The sequence below is a fragment of the Convolutriloba macropyga genome, chromosome 3, assembly GCF_964194025.1.
Source record: "Convolutriloba macropyga chromosome 3, txConMacr16.3, whole genome shotgun sequence".
In the NCBI taxonomy this organism is placed as follows: Eukaryota; Metazoa; Xenacoelomorpha; order Acoela; family Convolutidae; genus Convolutriloba; species Convolutriloba macropyga.
Window position 1 is genome coordinate 65588092 of NC_134470.1, and position 24827 is coordinate 65612918.

The window sequence follows — 24827 nt, forward strand, 5'->3', positions numbered from 1 at the left end:
AAGAATAGATGAGACGATATTCTGATTTTAGTAGATAGCTGATAGCTTTCATGACTCTGAAAACAATTGTTTTCCAAATTAAAAAAAAACACTTTTTAACTTCGCAATTTTGTTCCTTTTATTGTCTGGTTGTTATCTAGTCTCGTTAATTACAGGCCAATTATGACATTACTGTTGTCAGAGGAAGATTTCAAAAGGGGATTAGTGTCACACAATCCAATGTTTTTAAAGAATTCATTGACTTTACTGGCTTAGACACGAAAAAATTAATTTTTGATTTTGTCATGTTTGACGTTCTTTTTGTAGCCATAAGACATATTCTGCATAATTGCAATTCTCATGGTCTTCTTTTGGAAGAATATACGAACATAATTAATTTTTTTATTCTGTAATTAATGGCGTTCATGTCTTTGGAAGTACTTTTTTTTATAAAAAATTAATGTGTTACTTATTTTTGCATTTTGTTTTCCAATTTTGTCTACTTGTTACCTAGCTTCATTAATGAGAGGTGACATAAAACATCATCGGTGGTTGAAGAAAGTGCAATTGAACACATTTTGATGTCCATAGTATGGCTTTACGGTTTCGAAAGCGTTTTCTGCCAAGTTTTATTTGATTTTTTGGTTGTTGTCTATATGTTCTTTTTGCAACTGCGCAAAAAATTGAATAGCGGCAGCTCATAATTCCATCTATGGAAGCATTGGTAATCGTACACCTATGGGATATTTTATTTGATTTCTAATTGTTTTCATTATTTCGAAATTAATTGTTTTCAAAAAAATAAGCAAATTTTTCAACTTTACTGTTTTTGTTCAATATTGTCTAATCTAATTGTTACCAAGCCTTTTTATCGACTACTCCCTTATCTTTTCTGGTAAATTACAAGTTATTTTGCTCATTATCAGTTTTATCTGACGGTATTTTGTCTTTGTTATTAAGTTTTGTTTTTTAAAACGGACATGAAGTTTTTGATGTAATTAATTTTTGTTGTTGCTGTTGTTTGATTTTGCTGTTCGTTTTGACTCATTTTCTTGATATTTGCACATCTCATCAATCTAATGCGCCATTTTTACTCCACCGCAGATATTTGCTTTGGAGACTTTCTTTTCGTTCATACACCAATTTTTTTTTTAAATACTTGAATTTTTGGGTTTTTCTATGTTCCTCATTTGGTAGACAATCAAGCCAAAATTGTGGATGAGCGGGGTCGGAACCTTATGTGCGATCGCACATTGCCGAGTCGCTTTGTATGTTTAAAAATTCAAATCTTTAAAAAATATTTCAAAAACCAAAAAGTCCTGAACCGAAAGCCCTGAAAATTTAAAAGCACTCAAAACTTCCAAGCTGTCATTTAAACGGAAGAAAAACCACGGAACCAGTAAAATCGATGTTTGAACAGTGGCCATATCAAAATTTTTGCAGACAAAATACCTCTTAAATTATTAATTTATTGTCAGTGAAGACAATAAATAATGTCAGCTTCTTTGGAAAAAATGACGAACTCAAGTTCAATTGTTCGAAACTTTAAATTGCGCAGTGATTAAGTGTGATATTTAGGAAAGATATTAAGCAACGCGGGGATAAAATTTAGTTTTCTGCTATTGTTTTTTATGCCTATAAGGTGACCAAGTTTTATTTGCTGTAGGAATACATTATTATTGAAAATGCCCTTTGACGGGCCGTTAGTTTGTAGAAAATTGGCCAAAAAAAATTTTTGGTAAAAAGCTCTCAAAAACGGAAGTACACTAGGACAAAAGTACACTAGGAGATTTTTGTTTTGCCAAAAAGATCTTAATTTTGAAGTTTTCGGAAAAAAACAAAATTGATTTTTTTTTTTGGGTCACCGAAAATTTCGAATAAGTTTCTTATTCGAATTAGAATATTTATTTAAAATGAATCGAAGTGATCTATGGGGTCAGAGCTTACAACAATTGTTAGTTTACTGCCGTTTCTCGTCGACGGCTACACTGACCCCTAACTTGTTGCTCCAACTGTTGGGCCTCCGACTGTTGGGTTTTTAGAAACTTGAAAAACCAACATGTACGCAATTTATCGGGAAAATGCAAAACGGTAGGAAAAATTGGGTACTCTGATAGTGTTAGTTTTCTCTATACATTGCATTATGACACAAAAAAAATTTGGTTCTGTTAGCTCTAAAATTGAAAAAAAATGGAAAGAATCCTGATGTTAAAAACGCGATCATGTCCCCAATAAAGGCTGTGTTCCACTTCGCTTCGAGACCTTTATGCACCACCTTACTCAGATAGACTTTAGTATTGAGCTCGTCAAAAGCAACAGAGACTTCTTAGAACCCTGAAAATGTTGATATATAACGAAGACCATACTTTGGTGATTTAAACAAAAAGTTTAAACAAGGTGCTTTACTTTTTTAAAAAAGCATCATAAAAAGACTGGTGAGACCAAAGGCTACCAAAACGTTAAGTTTTTCATCAGTCCTCTCAGCCATAAGAATCACCGAAAAAACACACGAGATATAAAATTTCTTGTCTAACATATTTTAGCAAAAAAAATACAAATAAATAACAAACCGATGAATATCGGATGAATTGCTCCTAACCGACAGACGGGACAAACAAAATTAGAATTGGCTGAGCTTAGAAATGTTTAGTGGCCGCAAACAACCGACCTTACAGGTGGTCCAACCCATGATCTCCACGTTGGCAGCCTTAGCCATTCAACTTCAATAGCTTTGAATTCCTTCAATTGCCTTTTGCAAAAAATTCCTTCAATTGCTTTTTGCAATTGCTTTTTGCAGCTCACAATTGCTTTTTCCAAAAAACTTTAATTCAGAAGGAGAACAATTTGGATCAGAAATTGCACAAAATTTTACTCAACAAGTGAAAGAATGTTCCAGATTAAAACCGCAAAAACGGTCACGCAAAAATTATGCATAAAAATGCGTTTCTAATGATCGTTTCGAACTTCCTTCGAGATCAATTGAAAATTTCCACAAATTCAGCTAAAAAACAACAACACAGATTAAAACTAACAAGGAGGCTCGGTAATGTGCGTCTGCTAAACAAAAAACTTAACAAAAAACTTGTACTTCACTAGAAAAGATAGGGGACCAGTCCATAACAAGGCTCGGTTACAATTAGACAAAAACAGCAAAGTAAATATATTCGCTTATATTTAAAAAGTTTCACAGTAATGAAAACTATTAGATATCAACTGAAAACATTCCAGTTTTTTTATTATCAACGATGCCTATGTAGGAGGGCATTAGGACTTGTCTTTATTCAATGTTTCATGCGTTTACAAAAAGATCAACAAATAGAGACAAGCAAAAATTTATTTGAAACTTGCGAGAAAACGCTGTTGATACCGTAAAGCCATAATTAGCACCTCAAAATTTTCTGTTGCGCCTTCTCCAAATGCCAATGATGTGTTTTGTGACCTCTCAATAATGAAACCAGGTAAAAAGTTGACAAAAAAAAGGGGTAAAGTTAAGAAATATTTGGTTTTTCGAAAATTATTTTCAAAGTACTGAAAGCCATTAACTACAAAATGGAAAAATTAAATAGGTTCATTTATTCACCCAAAGGAAACCCTTGTAATCATTCAGAATATATCTTCAATTTACAAAAAGAACGACAAAAACAAAAGAATATAATTTTTTTGCAAAAAAAACAGTGTCGAAGCCAGTAGAATCATAACGAACTCTTTAAAAACTTCGGATTTTCTACACCTGCGCCTTTTTCTGACGCCAACAATGTCATGTCATCTGTAATTAACGAGACTAAGCAACAAACACACAAAAAAGAACAATAATGCGAAGTTAAAAAGTGTTGTTATCTACTAACATCATAATATAGGCTCAATTAATGTTCCAAAAAAATCAACAAAACCTGTCAATCTCCACAAATTTTTATACGACTAAAAGACAAACTGAAACGACAGTAAATGACAAATGTAAAAAAAAATTCAAAATTCTTCGAGATAGTGGTGTCGAAGCCATTAAAACCACAATCTGTACATTGAAAGGATTTAATTTGTTTAATTGTGCTTTATTTTGAACGCCAGCTTCGTGTTATGTGAACTGTCAATAATGTGAAAAAAAAGTGAAAAATGGGCAAGGGCCTAAAAGTCAAAAAATTTTGTAAAAATGGTAGTATCAAAGCAAGAAAATCATAACTTGACGCAAAAGAACCGCAATTAATATTAAATTTTGATAAATCAGAAAGAAGAACTATTTTTTGTTTGCTGACACTAAGCTACAAGTTGATCAAATGAAGAGGCAAATATTTGCAAAAGTTGAAAAAGCCATTGTTCAATTAAAAATAAATTATTTTAAAACCACCACAAGCTTTTTAGTAAAAAAACTAGATTCATTAATTTTGTACTGTATAGGAAGCCACTTGTACCTATCACCAATAAACTTTGATTTGAATTTTTTTCTTTAATTAACAAAGAAGATCGAATTCTTTTTTGAAAAGAACGACTGATTACAATCCGAATTATTTTTGGATATCAGTCAAAGATTGGACCAAAACTAGCCTTGCTAATGCTGTTCGTCCATAAAGAACATTAATTGTTTCGAATGTTATAGATATAGATAATTTGTTAGAAAAAAATCAAAAATAAATGCTGCGTTTTTGATAATCATTGAGAAAAGTTTCCAAAAAACAAAAACTTTAATTCCAGAGCACTCTCAATGGAAGTAGCTTATTTCGTGCACTTTTTTATGAAAAAGGTAGAATCTGGAAATCTTTAGCCTATGTTTTAGCCAAAAAATTAAATAAAAATAGTCAACAATACATTTTTGTCTTTAGAAAATCAAATCAACAACACTATTGTTGAAAATTTTAACATATTTTAGCAACATTGAAAAAATTTTAGGCAAAACTTCCGGAAGATTTGAATAACATTAACGCAAATCAGTCTTTATAGTCACAAAAATTTAAACATCGATAACTTGCTCTAGAAACGAAAAAGGAAAAAATCTTTTTAATTCCATAGTCTACGCTGGACGGGCTGTTTAATACCACTTACAGCCCTCTACGATGAATATATCGATCGGTCAAAATTGATTGAACAAAAAAACCCAAAAGAGCATTTCCTTCCTCCCTCCCCCAAGAGGGGTCAGAACAATCATCCGTTCTAGAAGTAACACACAAAATATAAGTCGCATAACTTGAAGAAAATTGAAGGAACCAACTGGCGAGCATTTCTTAAAATATCTTTCTATTCTTCTAAGGTAATTTTCTACTAAAAGAAATACTAAAAACTTTAAAGCATGCATCAATGAAAAGAAACGATGTTCAAAAGAGTAGCTGAACAGCCACGTTAGTTAAATAAAGCGAACGCGCTCAACTAAGGAAAAAGAAAAGCTATTAAAACTAAAATTTATATACTTTTAAAAATTTATGCAAATTTGTTCTATGAATTTTGAGCTCGATCCCTGAGGAGTTTATGCAGAAATCAGTTTATTTAATCCAGAATGTGCCATTCAGCCATGCTAAGGCTTTAGAGTAAAAGAGTGTCTAAAAGTATTCATAAAATTTCGGCTACGTTTCAAGACCATTTTATTCTATTATTGAACCAATTGTGCATTCTTTAGCAAATTTAGCAAATGACACTGCTCAAAAAGAGCCAATTTGAAGAACCAACTTGAGGAACAGTTTGACCCAGAAGACGAAATAGAAAAAGACATCCTGTCCATTCTCCGCCTCTCCTGTTGATGAATCATAATCAGAAGAATTCATATTTTATAATTTCACAGACGCTAAATGATCGATAGTTTGTACATAATCAAAATAATCAGCTCCAATTTAAAGATTGCACCATACATATTAGTTTAAAAAACTATCAAGAACATAAAGCTAACAACTAATAATACGATAATTTCTTTATTCTCCGTAAAGGAAGAAAAGAGCTTAGGTACGAATTACTTTCAATTTCAACCAATTAGAATTAAAATTGATAACAGTAAAAAAAAAATAACTGAACGTCTATACTATGTCTAGCAACAAACAAAGTTATAAAGCAACGGAGCGTGAACTCAATGCAGGTCTGCTTTATTAATATTTAGCAATTGAGTCCATCTTGACCAGTGTGAGTGATATATTGATTCAAAATAACAGAGCCCATCAAATTTTCTTTTCCTAAAATTAATAGCCCGAAAATTGATCGTGCTCAACATAATAAAATAACAAATAAGAAAGGTTTATTTGCAGAAACGACCCCAAGTAAAATAGGAATTGATCCATTTCCAAGAATCTTTGACAACTTCGGGGAATGAATTTAGAATGCTGTTTAATTTCGATACTCAATTCAAGCTTGGTCTCAGCTAGAAGGAGAGAGAAAGGGACGGGAAAGATATTCGAGATTATGGCCGCTAGAGAAATAAAATAGCCTGCTTGAGATATCAATCTAATAAAAGAGAATTGAGCTCTACGCACCAGCTACACCGCAGCCGCCGCTTCTACTGTACTTACAAGAGTTTCCTATTCTTTTCTTTCAGTCAGCAGTTGGCGCGATCTTATTGGTACAAAAATGAAAAGGTATATACACAATAGTTCGAAATTGGGAATTAAACATGCACCTTCAACCGCTTTCTTTTTCTCCATTAAACATACATTTACGCCTCAAAAATCCATTGTTTTCCTTCTCTTTGAACCCAAATGGTCTTCTTGTCTGTCAAGAGGACTTGAGGACTATTTTCACTGCTTCAAACCAGTGCTTACACCATTTTCAACAACATCAGACATCGGGACTTGTTCACAATAATCGAAACATGTACAGCACCACAACCCTTCTCAAAATGCACTGATTCCAACCTAACTACCGCCTTCATCGTCTGGATAAATTCAGGCTAACATCAAATCGAGTAATAATTGCAAATTTCATATAAATTTTCACTTCCTCATTCAAACAACTTCAAAGGCATTGTAAATAACAGCCACAAGGCTCTGCAAGGCACAAAATACTCCCACACACCTCATTAAATACACAATGAAAGACAACCAAGACTAAGCAACAAAATAATTTTTCATACTCCCTTTTAAAAATAAATTCACTTATACCTAAGAGCTTCAGATCATTAAAACTTAGTCATCCTACGGAAACACAAATTGACTGCAAGCGAAACTCACTTAACTTTTCTTCTGTTTCCATCTACCGATCAATACTGAGACGATAAGATTTTTTGCCATGGACTTCTGCTAATTGCAGCATTGATGGCCAAACATGGAATCTTTTCCGTTTGCGTCCCACCCCCAACACATTATGCACCCCCGGTTACAGAGCACGTGTCATCACATAGTAAATCATTATGTAGAAATGTGCGTCTGGGGGTGAAAATAATATTCACCCACAGCTGGTGTGTACAGACGGAAAAGATCCAAATAATGACATAGAACGGACCAAACAATTTACTATCAACTAAAGCAAAAGTTCTCTTTTTTCCTTTCATCTTTTCAGTTTCAATCACAACAAAAACCTAAACAACAAAAAAGTACAAGGTTATCTCAATTCTAGTCAGAAAGAGTGGTTCAAATTACAACATAACCGACTAAGGTCGGGCGAAATTCTCTCAAACAACCAGCGTGTGGTTGGATTCAGTAGTACGCAGCTGGGTCTTAGGGATGTTCTTAGGGATGTCTTTGGGTTCAAGGGAGCAGGATTAGGGATGGAATGGGGGGGGGGGGGGGGTGAGGGACTGAACGGGGGAGATTTGGCGGTGACAACGATTGATCTGACTGGGGATAGGTATCTTCAAAGTTTCAATTACCATATTTAATCTCGTTTTGTAGTAGTAGAAGTAGTAAAAGACTCAATTCTAAAAGACTCACAAAGACTCACAAAGTACAAAGTTAGGAAAAGCGAACTGGTACGTTAAGATCGACAAAATTTACAGAAACATTTAACGTAGAAAAAGCATGGATTATCAATAGAAAAAAAAATGCAACTTCGCATCCAGATATTTAGATATAGCGGTTCTAAATGAAGTTACAAGGCATGTCGAAAGAAATTATGCAGAGATTTAAAAGCAGATTAGCAATCCTCGGAGCACGAATGAAGAAATTATTGTCACTCTGAAATTTGCTTGTAGATGGAATGTTAAAAAGATAATGATTTGATGAACGTGTGGGTAAACAGGTGAAAGTGAGGGGGTTCTTTATATCAAGTTTGTCATTATTTCATAATAATTTGATGACACCACGTACATTTCCCGTTTTACAACAATAGTAGTAGTATTACAATATGTAGTTTACAACAATTAGTACGCTACAACTCAATTGCTGGGAATCAAAATCAGGAATGACCAATGGCGGTAAATGAAGAATTACGGAGAATTTAATCATTACCATTAACAGCGTTCCTAACCTCCAGGTACAGGAGGTCGGTCGGAGGGGAGAGGTGGTGGGTGCGAGTCGGGGGAATCTTGTTAATTACCACCCTTCACACTATAGTAGCCGCCCGTGCGCAATATTCTATGTCTTTGGCTAATTGAGCGTGGTACTTGTTTAAAATGCAATGCTAGAAGTTAAATTAATAAGTACATCAATGTGAAGAAAAGTTGTTTAAATAAATTAAGATTTAACAGAGTGGCTAGCTCTGATGGTAGGTCTAGCATTCAATGAATGAATTTAATCTTCGCTTTGGTTGGTACCTAATATCAGTTCTATCATCGTGGGAAACTAACCAAGTAAACAAAGATAAATCCCTTTAGATGATTTGGCTCGAAGACCGAGCTTTGTCTAATCAACAGTATATTTTGCTTTATGACACCTATCAACCTTTGTGTCAGCCATATATCAGGTAATAAATCAAGTTTCAAACTCAATCTTTAACCTTGAATCCCAAGGTTTTTAGTACATCCCCTTAGTAAACGGGAAGTGCAAAGACTGTAAACGGAGAGTGACTTTTTGAGGAGGAGTAGAATGTGAGTCATGCAAAAACTGGTTTCATGCAAGATACCAAAAGATATCGAATGATGAATACGCCAACATGCGGGATGTTGTTTGGATTTGTACTTATTGAAACAACCAACAGATAGTGCGGCGTTATGAGATGAAATTGTTTCAAAGGCATGTGGATGATATTATCTGCACGGTTCGTGGTGACCCGGACGAGTATTTAAAATTTGCAAATTCTTTACACAACAACCTGCAAATTACCTTAGAAAAAGATAACATGGAAGTGAATTTGGCTTTTCTTGACATTAACGTAAATGTGAGCAGCAAAAGTAATTTCACCTGTCATTGGTATCAAAAACCGACCCACACTGGAATAATACTGAATTTTCGCAGCTGTGCACCGCTCTAGCATAAGAAAAATATGATTCCATGGACGGTTCATAGGGTTTTTAATGCAACCTCTGATTGGTTGGCCTTCCATCAAGCTTTTTAAAAGAACAAAACTTGCTGGACCAAAAATCAATATCCAGAAGATTGGTCTTCAAAAATAGTGAACCAGACTCTAGAAAAGATAATAAGTGGCGGTAAAGACCAATTGAGAACAACAACAAAAGAGCATCAAAAAAACAAGTCCAGATCTTATGATAAGCCAACTATTTTTCTGCAATACAGAGGTAACCTTACTCTAAATTTGCAAGCAAATTGAAGAAACTATGCGAATTGCTAGTGGTTTTTATGACGCGGAAATTAAGATCATGCCTCCCCTCCCTAAAATCATCTTTCGATAGAGACCTGAAATCCCACTTGGTGTATGAGATTAAATGTAATGGATGCGGATCCATCTATGTTGGACAAACAAGCCTCCATGATAACAGAACATCAAAAGAAGGATTCACAGGTGGGTCAACATCTGGTCGAATGTCGTGGCGCCACGAATGAAATTGAATGGAAAATTCTGGACAGCTGTCGGACGGTAGAAAAACAAATGATTATCGAAGCTATATACATCAGCAAAATGAAGCCGGCACTAAACACACGCGATAAAAATAAGGGGCGGGAGCTCACGTTAAAATATTATTTCAAATTATTATTTTGACTAGATGACGATACATAGGGCAAAAACATTTTGTGCATGACAAAACGAATTTTGCAAAACCTCCACAAGAGGGATATTTAAGTTTGGGGCAAATGCGGAATAACTCTAAAAACACAAGGACATGGCCAAAATCAAAAAATCTGGAGTAGGAATGTTTTTAAATAAATTGATAACGGATGTAAATATGAGTTGTAAATAGGCTAAATATTGTACATATGGAAAAAATTTTCGAATGAATTATTTAGAATAGTTCCTAGAATTGTTATAAGTGTGGTCTCAGACAAATGTAAATACATACTTATTTTATCTTTTAACATTTTGTAAAAAAAAGTTTTAACCTGACGATGAACGCAAAGTTCAAAAACGTTTGTTTTATATATCAGAAGAAAATTTAGTTTGACAAATCGGTTTCTTTTACATCCTTTTTGTTTACGTGTGACACTCACACTGCCCTCTCCCCCTTAACACAAAATGTACCACTCACTCAAAATCAAACAATATTTTCATTCACAGATCTTGTTATATGAACGTCTTACTATTAGAATAGTTGATAGCTTCATATGAAAAATTTAATTTTTAGTTTTTGTCTTTCATAACTTTTTTCGCTTCGACAATTCCAAATATGTTGTACGGTTCTCGCGCCGCGTCATTCTTCAGAAGTTGATATGCTCGGTTGCTGGTTCTGACAAACTCTTCGTCTCCATTAGCATCAGGATGCGTGAACAGGCTCATGCGTGAAAGTTTTTCTTGATCTGGTCTTCTGAAGGAGAATATTTTACCAGAAAATCTAATTTAGCGTAGCAGGCCGGTTCGTAATGTTTTTTTACAAATATCGAAACAACATTTCTCCGTGGCCTTTGTTTTGGCCTTTCCGTTTCTAAGAGAACTCTTTTGAGCAGGGTTAGGAATGGAATGGGGGGACTGAACGCGGGAGATTTGGCGGTGATAACGATTGATCTGACTGGGGATAGGTATCTTCAAAGTTTCAATTACCATATTTAATCTTGTTTTGTAGTAGTAGAAATAGTGAAAGACTCAATTCTCTATATGAGAAGTACAAAGTTAGGAAAAGCGAACTGGTACCTTAAGATCGACAAAATTTACAGAAACATTTAACGTAGAAAAAGCATGGATTATCAATAGAAAAAAAACGCAACTTCGCATCCAGATATTTAGATATAGCGGTTCTAAATGAAGTTACAAGGCATGTCGACAGAAATTATGCTGACATTTAAAAGCAGATTAGCAATCCTCGGAGCACGAATGAAGAAATTATTGTCACTCTGAAATTTGCTTGTAGATGGAATGTTAAAAAGATAATGATTTGATGAACGTGTGGGTAAACAGGTGAAAGTGAGGGGGTTCTTTATATCAAGTTTGTCATTATTTCATAATAATTTGATGACACCACGTACATTTCCCGTTTTACAACAATAGTAGTAGTATTACAATATGTAGTTTACAACAATTAGTACGCTACAACTCAATTGCTGGGAATCAAAATCAGGAATGACCAATGGCCGCAAATGAAGAATTACGGAGAATTTAATCATTACCATTAACAGCGTTCCTAATCTCCAGGTACAGGAGGTTGGTCGGAGGGGAGAGGTGAGGTGGTGGGTGCGAGTCGGGCAAATCTTGTTAATTACGTTTTCCGTTTGTAAGAGAACTTTTTTGTCGATCAATGACAGAATCTTTTTTCTGCATTTGTTGGCCATATAATGGTTGTAGTGTTCCAGCTGCTCAAAATTGGTGTTTTTTTCCTGTTCTTTTTTGTTCTTGAACTCAAAAAAATTTCTTTTGGTCTTGATTTCAAGAGAATTTTATTTGTTTCATTGGTTGTTGTCTAGAACTCCAGACATTTCTTTTCTTTTTTTGTTCTCAAACTCAAGACGTTCTCATTTTTTTTAAACAACTTAGTTTTTTAAGTACTCTTTTTTGTCGTTGATTTTCTTCGTTCTCGGCGTTCATTTATTAATTTAAGTAACTCATTATATATACGTTTTCGCTTTTTGGAGTCAAGATTCCACAATAGTTGTTGCAAAGAAGCTCCCTTATAAAATAATCCTAAATAGATGAACAATACAAGGAATTTTTTTACACATTGAAAAATGAGGTAGACTAATAAGACTGACACTGCAATGTCCATCGCTTTTAATCAATTGTATAGGTTTTTGGTATTGAAATTCCGAAAAATTGTTTTTCTATTTGCTAACAAACACTCGGCGCTCCATTTTCCCAATACTTTTTCTGTTGCGTCTCGGGCCTTGTCACAAATATTATCCAGTGTTTGTCAAGCTCGACGAGTTCTTTTTGAAGTGAGAGTTTGTACTCTTCAACTTCTCTAACTGCGAGCACTGGTTTTGCAGATCCGCTTGAGTCTGCAGAGCATGGAACCGAAAATTTGCGGGTTCCAAAAGTTCTAGCGTAGACAATTATCGAGTCCGCGAAAGACAAGATTTCACTCGTCACACTCCCGGGGAAATCTCGAAGATCACTTTCCACAATACTGCCAAGTAGTACACATATTCATCAATTTGTGAGATCTCGTTGCCCGTTGTACTGATTAAAAAACCTTTTTTGCTTCTAAGTTTTCTCGATATTTTCAATCTTGAACTCAAGAATTTTCCTTTTTCTTTTGGTCTTAAACTCAAGACAACTTTTTTTTTCTTTCTTTCTTTTTTCGGTCTCGAACTCAAGACTTTTCGTTTTTTGGTGTTTTTTCCTGTTCTTTTTTTGTTCTTGAACTCAAGACATTTTTTTTTGTTTTATTGGTTTTTGTCTAGAACTCCAGACATTTCTTTTCTTTTTTGTTCTCAAACTCCAAACGTTCTCATTTTTTTAAACAACTTAGTTTTTTAAGTACTCTTTTTTGTCATTGATTTTCTTCGTTCTCGGCGTTCATTTATTAATTTAAGTAATTCATTATACATACGTTTTCGCTTTTTGGAGCCAAGATTCCGCAATAGTTGTTGCAAAGATGCTCCCTTATAAAATAATCCTAAATAGAGGAACAATACAAGGAATTTATTACACATTGAAAATGAGGTAGACTAATAAGACTGACACTTCATTGTCCATTGCTTTTAATCAATTGCATAGGTTTTTGGTTTTGAAATTCCGAAAGATTGTTTTTCTATTTGCTAGTAAAATTCCTGTGAAAATGGCCGTTACAGTGAATAAAATTTTCCATCCAAGTCTCGTAATGCTTCCGACTGATAATTCTTTTTACTATTTTAGCGAATTTCTCAAGCAATTTGACTCTGTTTTGTGTCTGATGAGGAGAAAATGCTGCGATGCAGGTTTTTATCACCTAAATTTAAATTACTTTTCATCGATCAATGATATATCTCAAAATTGAATTTCTTCAGCGTTTCTCCATATTGTTGAAGACCACCGTTTTCCAGTTTGACTATATTTGGGTTCAGCGGGTTGCATTGAGCGATTGTATATGTTGCAGCTGCTCAAGAATCTCAGCAGAACCTAATCTTCTCGGCCTGGTTCTCGATTTTTACGCCGGCCTGGTTCTTAACTCGGTTCGATTTGACTAACAATCCCGCAGAAATAATTAGTCGCTCGGACGTATTAAAGGACTGTAACTTTAATTTTGTTGATTGAAGTTAAGAAAATCCTTAGTGATAATCTATGTTCGATCTCGTGCAGAATCCTTTTTCGGCGTTTGTTGGCCAAATAATGGTTGTAGTGTTCCAGCTGCTCAAACTTGGACTGCGATTGGTCTATCTTTTTCTCCATTTTTCGATGGCTTTACCTTTTTTTAGCAGCATTGACTTTCACATTGACCAACTCTTGCCTCAATACCTCGATGGACTGCTCCTGTTCACGATTTCTGGCTGCTGCTGCCTTTAACTTGTCTCATATCGCCTCACACTCGGCGCTCCATTTTCCCAATACTTTTTCTGTTGCGTCTCTGGCCTTGTCACAAATATTATCCAGTGTTTATTGAAGCTCGACGAGTTCTTTTCGAAGTGAGAGTTTGTACTTTTCAACTTCTCTAACTGCGAGCACTGGTTTTGCAGATCCACTTGAGTCTGCAGAGCATGGAACCGAAAATTTGCGGGTGCCAAAAGTTCTAGCGTAGACAATTTTTGAGTCCGCGAAAGACAAGATTTCACTCGTCACACTCCGGGGGAAATCTCGAAGATCATTTTCCGCAATACTGCCAAGTAGTTCACATATTCATCAATTTGTGGGATCTCATTGCCCGCTGTACTGATTAAAAATCCCTTTTTGCTTCTAAATTTTCCTGACATTTTCAATCTTGAACTCAAGAAATTTCCTTTTTCTTTTGGTCTTAAACTCAAGACAACTTTTTTTTCCTTCCTTCTTTTTTCGGTCTCGAACTCAAGACGTTTCATTTTTTGGTGTTTTTTCCTGTTCTTTTTTTGTTCTTGAACTCAAGAAATTTTTTTTTGTTTTTATGGTTTTTGTCTAGAACTCCAGACATTTCTTTTCTTTTTTTGTTCTAAAACTTGAGACGTTCTCTTTTTTAAAACAACTTAGTTTTTTAAGTAGTCTTTTTTGTCATTGATTTTCTTTGTTCTCGGCGTTCATTTATTAATTTGAGTAATTAATTATACATACGTTTTCCCTTTTTGGGGTCAAGATTCTGCAATAGTTGTTGCAAAGATGCTCCATTAAAAAGAATCCTAAATAGATGAAGAATAAAAGGATTTTTTTACAAATTGATTAATGAGGTAGACTAATAAGAATGACACCGCAATTTCCATCGCTTTTAATAAATTTTATTGGTTTTTGTCTAGAACTCCAGACATTTCTTTTCTTTTTTGTTCTCAAACTCGAAACGTTCTCATTTTTTTAAACAACTTAGTTTTTTAAGCACTCTTTTTTGTCATTGATTTTCTTCGTTCTCGGTGTTCATTTATTAATTTAAGTAATTCATTATACATACGTTTTCGCTTTTTGGAGCCAAGATTCCGCAATAGTTGTTGCAAAGATGCTCCCTTATAAAATAATCCTGAATAGACGAACAATACAAGGAATTTATTACACATTGAAATTGAGGTAGACTAATAAGACTGACACTTCAATGTCCATTGCTTTTAATCAATTGCATAGGTTTTTGGTTTTGAAATTCCGAAAGATTGTTTTTCTATTTGCTAGTAAAATTCCTGTGAAAATGGCCGTTACAGTGAATAAAATTTTCCATCCAAGTCTCGTAATGCTTCCGACTGATAATTCTTTTTACTATTTTAGCGAATTTCTCAAGCAATTTGACTCTGTTTTATGTCTGATGAGGAGAAAATGCTGCGATGCAGGTTTTTATCACCTACATTTAAATTACTTTTCATCGATCATTGATATATCTCAAAATTGAATTTCTTCAGCGTTTCTCCATATTGTTGAAGACCACCGTTTTCCAGTTTGACAATATTTGGGTTCAGCGGGTTGCATTGAGCGATTGTATATGTTGCAGCTGCTCAAAAATTTCAGCAGAACCTAATCTTCTCGGCCTGGTTCTCGAGTTTTACGCCGGCCTGGTTCTTAACTCGGTTCAATTTGACTAACAATCCCGCACAAATAATTAGTAGCTCGGACGTATTAAAGGACTGTAACTTTACTTTTGTTGATTGAAGTTAAGAAAATCCTTAGTGATAATCTATGTTCGATCTCGTGCAGAATCCTTTTTCGGCGTTTGTTGGCCAAATAATGGTTGTAGTGTTCCAGCTGCTCAAACTTGGACTGCGATTGGTCTATCTTTTTCTCCATTTTTCGATGGCTTTACCTTTTTTTTAGCAGCATTGACTTTCACATTGACCAAATCTTGCCTCAATACCTCGATGGACTGCTCCTGTTCAGGATTTCTGGCTGCTGCTGCCTTTAACTTGTCTCATATCGCCTCACACTCGGCGCTTCATTTTCCCAATACTTTTTCTGTTGCGTCTCTGGCCTTGTCACAAATATTATCCAGTGTTTATTGAAGCTCGACGAGTTCTCTTCAAAGTGAGAGTTTGTACTTTTCAACTTCTCTAACTGCGAGCACTGGTTTTGCAGATCCACTTGAGTCTGCAGAGCATGGAACCGAAAATTTGCGGGTGCCAAAAGTTCTAGCGTAGACAATTTTCGAGTCCGCGAAAGACAAGATTTCACTCGTCACACTCCCGGGGAAATCTCGAAGATCACTTTCCACAATACTGCCAAGTAGAACACATATTCATCAATTTGTGGGATCTCGTTGCCCGTTGTACTGATTAAAAAACCCTTTTTGCTTCTAAATTTTCTCGATATTTTCAATCTTGAACTCAAGAATTTTCCTTTTTCTTTTGGTCTTGAACTCAAGACAACTTTTTTTTTCTTTCTTTCTTTTTTCGGTCTCGAACTCAAGACGTTTCATTTTTTGGTGTTTTTTCCTGTTTTTTTTGTTCTTGAACTCAAGACATTTTTTTTGTTTTATTGGTTTTTGTCTAGAACTCTAGACATTTCTTTTCTTTTTTTGTTCTCAAACTCGAGACGTTTTCTTTTTTTTTTAAACAACTTTGTTTTTTAAGTGCTTTTTTTGTCATTGATTTTCTTTGTTCTCGGCGTTCATTTATTAATTTGAGTAATTAATTATACATACGTTTTCCCTTTTTGGGGTCAAGATTCTGCAATAGTTGTTGCAAAGATGCTCCATTAAAAAATAATCCTAAATAGATGAAGAATAAAGGGAATTTTTTACAAATTGAATAATGAGGTAGACTGACACTGCAATTTCTATCGCTTTTAATAAATTTTATTGGTTTTTGTCTAGAGCTCCGGACATTTCTTTTCTTTTTTTGTTCTCAAACTCGAGACGTTCTCATTTTTTTAAACAACTTAGTTTTTTAAGTACTCTTTTTTGTCATTGATTTTCTTTGTTCTCGGCGTTCAGTTATTAATTTGAGTAATTCATTATACATACGTTTTCGCTTTTTGGAGTCAAGATTCCGCAATAGTTGTTGCAAAGATGCTCCCGTATAAAATAATCCTAAATAGATGAACAATACAAGGAATTTATTACACATTGAAAAATGAGGTAGACTAATAAGACTGACACTGCAATGTCCATTGCTTTTAATCAATTGTATAGGTTTTTGGTTTTGAAATTCCGAAAGATTGTTATTCTATTTGCTAGTAAATTTCCTGTGAAAATGGCCGTTACAGTGAATAAAATTTTCCATGCAAGTCTTGTAATGCTTCCGACTGATAATTCTTTTACTATTTTAGCGAATTGCTCAAGCAATTTGACTCTGTTTTATGTCTGATGAGGAGAAAATGCTGCGATGCAGGTTTTTATCACCTACATTTAAATTACTTTTCATCGATCATTGATATATCTCAAAATTGAATTTCTTCAGCGTTTCTCCATATTGTTGAAGACCACCGTTTTCCAGTTTGACAATATTTGGGTTCAGCGGGTTGCATTGAGCGATTGTATATGTTGCAGCTGCTCAAGAATCTCAGCAGAACCTAATCTTCTCGGCCTGGTTCTCGAGTTTTACGCCGGCCTGGTTCTTAACTCGGTTCGATTTGACTAACAATCCCGCAGAAATAATTAGTCGCTCGGACGTATTAAAGGACTGTAACTTTAATTTTGTTGATTGAAGTTAATTAAATCCTTAGTGATAATCTATGTTCGATCTCGTGCAGAATCCTTTTTCGGCGTTTGTTGGCCAAATAATGGTTGTAGTGTTCCAGCTGCTCAAACCTGGACCGCGATTGGTCTATCTTTTTCTCCATTTTTCGATGGCTTTACCTTTTTTTAGCAGCATTGACTTTCACATTGACCAACTCTTGCCTCAATACTTCGATGAACTGCGCCTGTTCAGGATTTCTGGCTGCTGCTGCCTTTAACTTGTCTCATATCGCCTCACACTTGGCGCTCCATTTTCCCAATACTTTTTCTGTTGCGTCTCTGGCCTTGTCACAAATATTATCCAGTGTTTGTCGAAGCTCGACGAGTTCTTTTCGAAGTGAGAGTTTGTACTTTTCAACTTCTCTAACTGCGAGCACTGGTTTTGCTGATCCGCTTGAGTCTGCAGAGCATGGAACCGAAAATTTGCGGGTGCCAAAAGTTCTAGCGTAGACAATTATCGAGTCCGCGAAAGACAAGATTTCACTCGTCACACTCCCGGGGAAATCTCGAAGATCACTTTCCACAATACTGCCAAGTAGTACACATATTCATCAATTTGTGAGATCTCGTTGCCCGCTGTACTGATTAAAAATCCCTTTTTGCTTCTAAATTTTCCTGACATTTTCAATCTTGAACTCAAGAAATTTCCTTTTTCTTTTGGTCTTAAACTCAAGACAACTTTTTTTTTCTTTCTTTCTTTTTTCGGTCTCGAACTCAAGACTTTTCGTTTTTTGGTGTTTTTTCCTGTTCTTTTTTGTTCTTGAACTCAAGACATTTTTTTTGTTTTATTGGTTTTTGTCTAGAACTCCAGACATTTCTTTTCTTTTTTTGTTCTCAAACTCGAGACGTTCTCTTTTTTTAAACAACTTAGTTTTTTAAGTACTCTTTTTTGTCATTGATTTTCTTTGTTCTCGGCGTTCATCAATTAATTTGAGTAATTAATTATACATACGTTTTCCCTTTTTGGGGTCAAGATTCCGCAATAGTTGTTGCAAAGATGCTCCATTAAAAAATAATCCTAAATAGATGAAGAATAAAGGGAATTTTTTTACAAATTGAATAATGAGGTAGACTAATAAGACTGACACTGCGATTTTCATCGGTTTTAATAAATTTTATAGGTTTTTGGTTTTTAAAATCCAAAAGATTGTTTTTCTATTTGCTAGTAAATTTCCTGTTGAAAAAGGCCGTTACGGTGAATAAAATTTTGATGAGTGTAATTTCCATCCAAATCTCGGCATGCGTCCGACTGATAATTCCTTTACCAATATAGCGAATTGTTCCAGCAATTTGACTCTGACTTATGCCTGATGAGGAGAAAATGCTGCGATGCAGGTTTTTATCATTTACATTTAAATTAATTTTTATCGACCATTTATATATCTCACAATTGAATTTCTCCAGCGTTTCTCCTTTTTGTTGAAGACCACCGTTTTCCAATTTGACAATATTTAGGTTCAGCGGGATGCATTGAGCGATTGTATATATTGCGGCTGCTCAAGAATCTCAGCGGAAACTAATCTTCACGGCCTGGTTCTCGAGTTTTACGCCGGCCTGATTCTTCACTCGGTTCTATTTGACTAACAATCTCGCAGAAATAATTAGTCGCTCGGACGTATTAAAGGACTGTAACTTTAATTTTGTTGATTGAAGTTAAGAAAATCCTTAGTGATCGTCTATGTTCAATCACGTGCTGAAGTTGGTAAAGCTTCAGCCAGTAGCTAGTATTGTTGCTAACTTCTCGTTCAGTAAGCTCAACTAACTTAAAACTCGCAAGATCTTAGGATCTCGCAAAACTTAGCAAAAAAGACTAAAGTTGTTAAAGAATCAAATTTTAGTCAATCTGAGAGCCAACTGCTCTGTATAATAGTTTCTAATGGTTCTAAATACAATACGGTTTCACAATCAAACAATTGGATTAAAGTACATATTCAAAAAGTTTTCATTTATTACATCATCGCTACTTGTTTCTGATTGGTTAATCAAGAAAATGATTTAGGTCATTGTTTACATAGTAAATGTCAAATTACTGCAATATTTACTTTTGTTGACATAAGCACGGATGGTTATTACGTAGCACTAAATGCCTCAAATGTATGAGATTTGACCTTTAATAAACACCTAAGGGATCACAGAATTAACAATTTAAGAATTTTAACAGTAAATGACACAATATCAAAAAATGCACCTTTTGCACCATATAAGTGCTAATAGCCACACTTTTAGGTATGATGCAATAATGTTCGTTGGGTCCACGGATAGCTTAAGGATTACCCTAATCGTTTGATAGAACCATGGGTTGCTTAGGGTTTCCCTTCCCAAAATCGGGGGGTGTGGACAAATTTTCGGTCCCAACTTGTAAAATTTTTCAGTTTTGACCTTTTGTGAGTTTCGACAAAATTTCAAGTTTTAAGGTTTTAATTTCATTTCTGTTGGTCTGATGGCTCATGATTTTGTTCATTAGTGGCGCCAACATCGCCGGCCCTGTTTTCGATCTCGGAAACACCATCATAGAAGACTGGCGCCAGTTTCACTACCAGTCTGTTGAATTCGCCATGTGCCAACTTGACTCTCGCTGATTGTACGACGCCATCGTGGTTTTTGAAAACTTTGATGAATCGTCCCATCTTGTATTCACATCGTTTCACTGAATCATCTACCATCCACAAAATTTTTCTTTCTTTCAGATTTCGTACATGTTCTTTTGACCACTTTGATCTCTGATTCCATTGGGGAAGATATTCACGTGTCCATCTTTTCCAGATGATGTCGGCATATGCTTGCGCCGTTTTGAAGGATTTTCTCAAGTCATGGTAGCGTTCGCTGGATGACATAAATGGTGCACTTGCACTTTCTCGTCCTAGCAGGAAGTGATTGGGTGTAAGGACTGTCAGATCCTCTGGGTTGTCACTTACTGCTGTCAGAGGTCTTGCGTTGAGAGTTTTCTCTAGAAGACACATCGTTGTACTGAGTACTTCATCTGCAAACTTTGAACTAGTCTTTCCCAGATTCCACCAAAGTGTGGCCCTCCAAGTGGGTGGAATTTCCAAACGAACTTTTTCTCAGCTAAGTCGCTTTCAGTCTTAGTTTTGTCCCACTCGTCCATGAATGCTTTTAGTTCCTTGGCTGCTCCAACGAAGTTCGTGCTGTTGTCGCTGATGATGGTGCTTGGATAGCCACGTCGTGAGATGAATCTTGTCACTGCAGCTTGACATCACTCGGAGTCCAATGACTGTGCAACTCCGATGTCTACTGCTCTTGTTATTAGACAAATGAAGAGGCAGCACCATCTCTTCAAGCTACGTCGTAGGAACTTCAATTCAATTTGTCCGAAGTAGTCGACTCTGGAATGGATGAACTTTTTGGGGTCAAGATTTTTGGGGTCAAGATACGTTTTCCATTTTTGGGGTCAAGATTCCGCAATAGTTGTTGCAAAGATGCTCCATTAAAAAATAATCCTAAATAGATGAAGAATAAAGGGAATTTTTTTACAAATTGAATAATGAGGTAGACTAATAAGACTGACACTGCGATTTTCATCGGTCTTAATAAATTTTATAGGTTTTTGGTTTTTAAAATCCAAAAGATTGTTTTTCTATTTGCTAGTAAATTTCCTGTTGAAAAAGGCCGTTACGGTGAATAAAATTTTGATGAGTGTAATTTCCATCCAAATCTCGGAATGCGTCCGACTGATAATTCCTTTACTAATATAGCGAATTGTTCCAGCAATTTGACTCTGTCTTATGCCTGATGAGGAGAAAATGCTGCGATGCAGGTTTTTATCATTTACATTTAAATTAATTTTTGTCGACCATTGATATATCTTACAATTGAATTTCTCCAGCGTTGCTCCTTTTTGTTGAAGACCACCGTTTTCCAATTTGACAATATTTAGGTTCAGCGGGATGCATTGAGCGATTGTATATATTGCGGCTGCTCAAGAATCTCAGCGGAAACTAATCTTCACGGCCTGGTTCTCGAGTTTTACGCCGGTCTGATTCTTCACTCGGTTCGATTTGACTAACAATCTCGCAGAAATAATTAGTCGCTCGGACGTATTAAAGGACTGTAACTTTAATTTTGTTGATTGAAGTTAAGAAAATCCTTAGTGATCGTCTATGTTCAATCACGTGCTGAAGTTGGTAAAGCTTCAGCCAGTAGCTAGTATTGTTGCTAACTTCTCGTTCAGTAAACTCAACTAACTTAAAACTCGCAAGATCTTAGGATCTCGCAAAACTTAGCAAAAAAGACTAATGTTGTTAAAGAATCAAATTTTAGTCAATCTGAGAGCCAACTGCTCTGTATAATAGTTTCTAATGGTTCTAAATACAATACGGTTTCACAATCAAACAATTGGATTAAAGTACATTTTCAAAAATTTTTCATTTATTACATCATCGCTACTTGTTTCTGATTGGTTAATCAAGAAAATGATTTAGGTCATTGTTTACATAGTAAATGTCAAATTACTGCAATATTTACTTTTGTTGACATAAGCACGGATGGTTATTACGTAGCACTAAATGCCTCAAATGTATGAGATTTGACCTTTAATAAACACCTAAGGGATCACAGAATTAACAATTTAAGAATTTTAACAGTAAATGACACAATATAAAAAATGCACCTTTTGCACCATATAAGAGCTAATAGCGACACTTTTAGGTATGATGCAATAATGTTCGTTGGGTCCACGGATAGCTTAAGGATTACCCTAATCGTTTGATAGAACCTTGGGTTGCTTAGGGTTTCCCTTCCCAAAATCGGGGGGTGTGGACAAATTTTCGGTCCCAACTTGTAAAATTTTTCAGTTTTGACCTTTTGTGAGTTTCGACAAAATTTCAAGTTTTAAGGTTTTAATTTCATTTCTGTTGGTCTGATGGCTCATGATTTTGTTCATTAGTGGCGCCAACATCGCCGGCCCTGTTTTCGATCTCGGAAACACCATCATAGAAGACTGGCGCCAGTTTCACTACCAGTCTGTTGAATTCGCCATGTGCCAACTTGACTCTCGCTGATTGTACGACGCCATCGTGGTTTTTGAAAACTTTGATGAATCGTCCCATCTTGTATTCACATCGTTTCACTGAATCATCTACCATCCACAAAATTTTTCTTTCTTTCAGATTTCGTACATGTTCTTTTGACCACTTTGATCTCTGATTCCATTGGGGAAGATATTCACGTGTCCATCTTTTCCAGATGATGTCGGCATATGCTTGCGCCGTTTTGAAGGATTTTCTCAAGTCATGGTAGCGTTCGCTGGATGACATAAATGGTGCACTTGCACTTTCTCGTCCTAGCAGGAAGTGATTGGGTGTAAGGACTGTCAGATCCTCTGGGTTGTCACTTACTGCTGTCAGAGGTCTTGCGTTGAGAGTTTTCTCTAGAAGACACATCGTTGTACTGAGTACTTCATCTGCAAACTTTGAACTAGTCTTTCCCAGATTCCACCAAAGTGTGGCCCTCCAAGTGGGTGGAATTTCCAAACGAACTTTTTCTCAGCTAAGTCGCTTTCAGTCTTAGTTTTGTCCCACTCGTCCATGAATGCTTTTAGTTCCTTGGCTGCTCCAACGAAGTTCGTGCTGTTGTCGCTGATGATGGTGCTTGGATAGCCACGGCGTGAGATGAATCTTGTCACTGCAGCTTGACATCACTCGGAGTCCAATGACTGTGCAACTCCGATGTGTACTGCTCTTGTTATTAGACAAATGAAGAGGCAGCACCATCTCTTCAAGGTACGTCGTAGGAACTTCAATTCGATTTGTCCGAAGTAGTAAACTCTGGAATGGATGAATGGGAAAACATGCTCATCAAGTCCCTCTCGTGGTAGGTCAGCCATCGGTGGGTGGATTGGGTTGGCGTTCCTGTGTCTGCATTTGATACATCTCGACTTGATTTTTCGTAATGCATTTCTTATTCCAATGATCCAGTACTTTTGTTGGAGCATGTTTCTCACGTATTCTGTGCCTTTGTGTAGGTTGTCACGATGAGCTCTCTCCGACAGAAATTGTACTATTGGATGCTTCGCTGTCAACAGTATTGGGTGTATGGCATTGTAAGCGAGGTTTGAATGCTTCATTCGACCTTTCACTCGAATTGTTCCATCTTCTTCTATGAAAGGTGACAATTTGGCGATGTTCAATGTTTTCGCGATTTATTTGCTGTTAGTTTTCGACTTTGAAACATTCGGGAAGCTTTAGGCCTGAACAAATTGAAACAATATTTGTTCTGCTTGATGATTTTCATCTGCTTGGAGGGTAACCCTCTTCTTCGTTTTGAGCCCCATGAAGTAGGAAATTAAGTTTCTGATTCGCTTAAAGGTACTGTAACGTCTCCAGTCAAATGGTTGGTATAGTTTTGTTTTTGTTGCTGCAGTACTGGTAACTTGCTCGGGTTCGCGTTCGTTCTCTTGACACCATGGCTTTGGCCAGTTATCTTCACCTGGCTGGAGCCATGCCGGCCCGTTTAGCCATAGGGACTCCTTGAAGCCTTCGATGGACATTACTCGGGTTCCGATGTCAGCAGCGTTTTCGACAAATTTAACGTGTCTCCATTGATCCATCGATGAGTTTTCCAGTATTTCCGCTGCTCTGTTCGCAACGAACACTTGTTGTTTCTTGTGCGCTGCTTGTAGCTGCTGTAGTACTGTTGAAGAATTGGTCCAATGATAGATTTTTTCAGTTTTGATATCATGTTCATTGAGTATCTGATTTCTAAGACGAATTCCTTTAACTTCGGCTTGGAGTTCTAACTTCGGTATTGGCATATGTCTGATGGGTGCCATACGACATTTCCCTATTACATATGTCAGTTATAGCGTTGCTTCATCTTGCAGATATGCAACAATGCACATTGTTTCCTCTGAAGCATCGGTAAAGATGTGAAGTCTCAAGTTTGTGCATCCGTTTTCAAAATAATGTCGGTTTATTCACATCGTTCTTGTTTCTCTCAACTCAGAGCAGCAATGACTGAACAGTTTTGAGTGTACTGCTGACAACTCTTTGTCCCATGCCTGTCCCTTTGCTGCCCAAATGCTTTTGAATAGAAATCGCATTCGTATGGTTAAGGGTGAACATACTCCAATGGGGTCGACAAACTATCACTGCTGAGACAAACATTAGGACAATTCTCTGAGTTATTTTTGCTGGAACTTCTTACTCAGTTCCACAACAGAAAATGAGACGGTCTGTGTTTACGGTCCAGTTTAGTCCAA

General features: G+C 35.9%; 3 protein-coding genes across 3 annotated transcripts in view; all 3 read right to left on the reverse strand.

The window, feature by feature from the left end:
• Window positions 1-6521, reverse strand: part of LOC142336366 (uncharacterized) — an 82860-nt gene extending 76339 nt beyond the window's left edge. Inside the window, exon 1 of the mRNA XM_075385145.1 lies at window positions 5632-6521. Coding sequence (XP_075241260.1) covers window positions 5632-5726 — 95 coding nt within the window. The 5' untranslated portion in view covers window positions 5727-6521. The remainder of the gene's footprint in view (window positions 1-5631) is intronic.
• LOC142336367 (proteasome subunit alpha type-3-like) overlaps window positions 1-24827 on the reverse strand; it is a 418015-nt gene that overhangs the window by 237794 nt on the left and 155394 nt on the right. The gene's annotated exons all lie outside the window — the stretch shown is intronic.
• Window positions 15838-24176, reverse strand: LOC142336705 (uncharacterized). Its single transcript, XM_075385618.1, has 6 exons — window positions 24000-24176; window positions 23187-23394; window positions 22557-22997; window positions 20600-20818; window positions 20149-20558; window positions 15838-16023 (listed from the first exon to the last, which is right to left on the reverse strand). Exons 1-6 carry the CDS (start codon window positions 24174-24176, stop codon window positions 15838-15840), a joined length of 1641 nt encoding a protein of 546 aa, XP_075241733.1.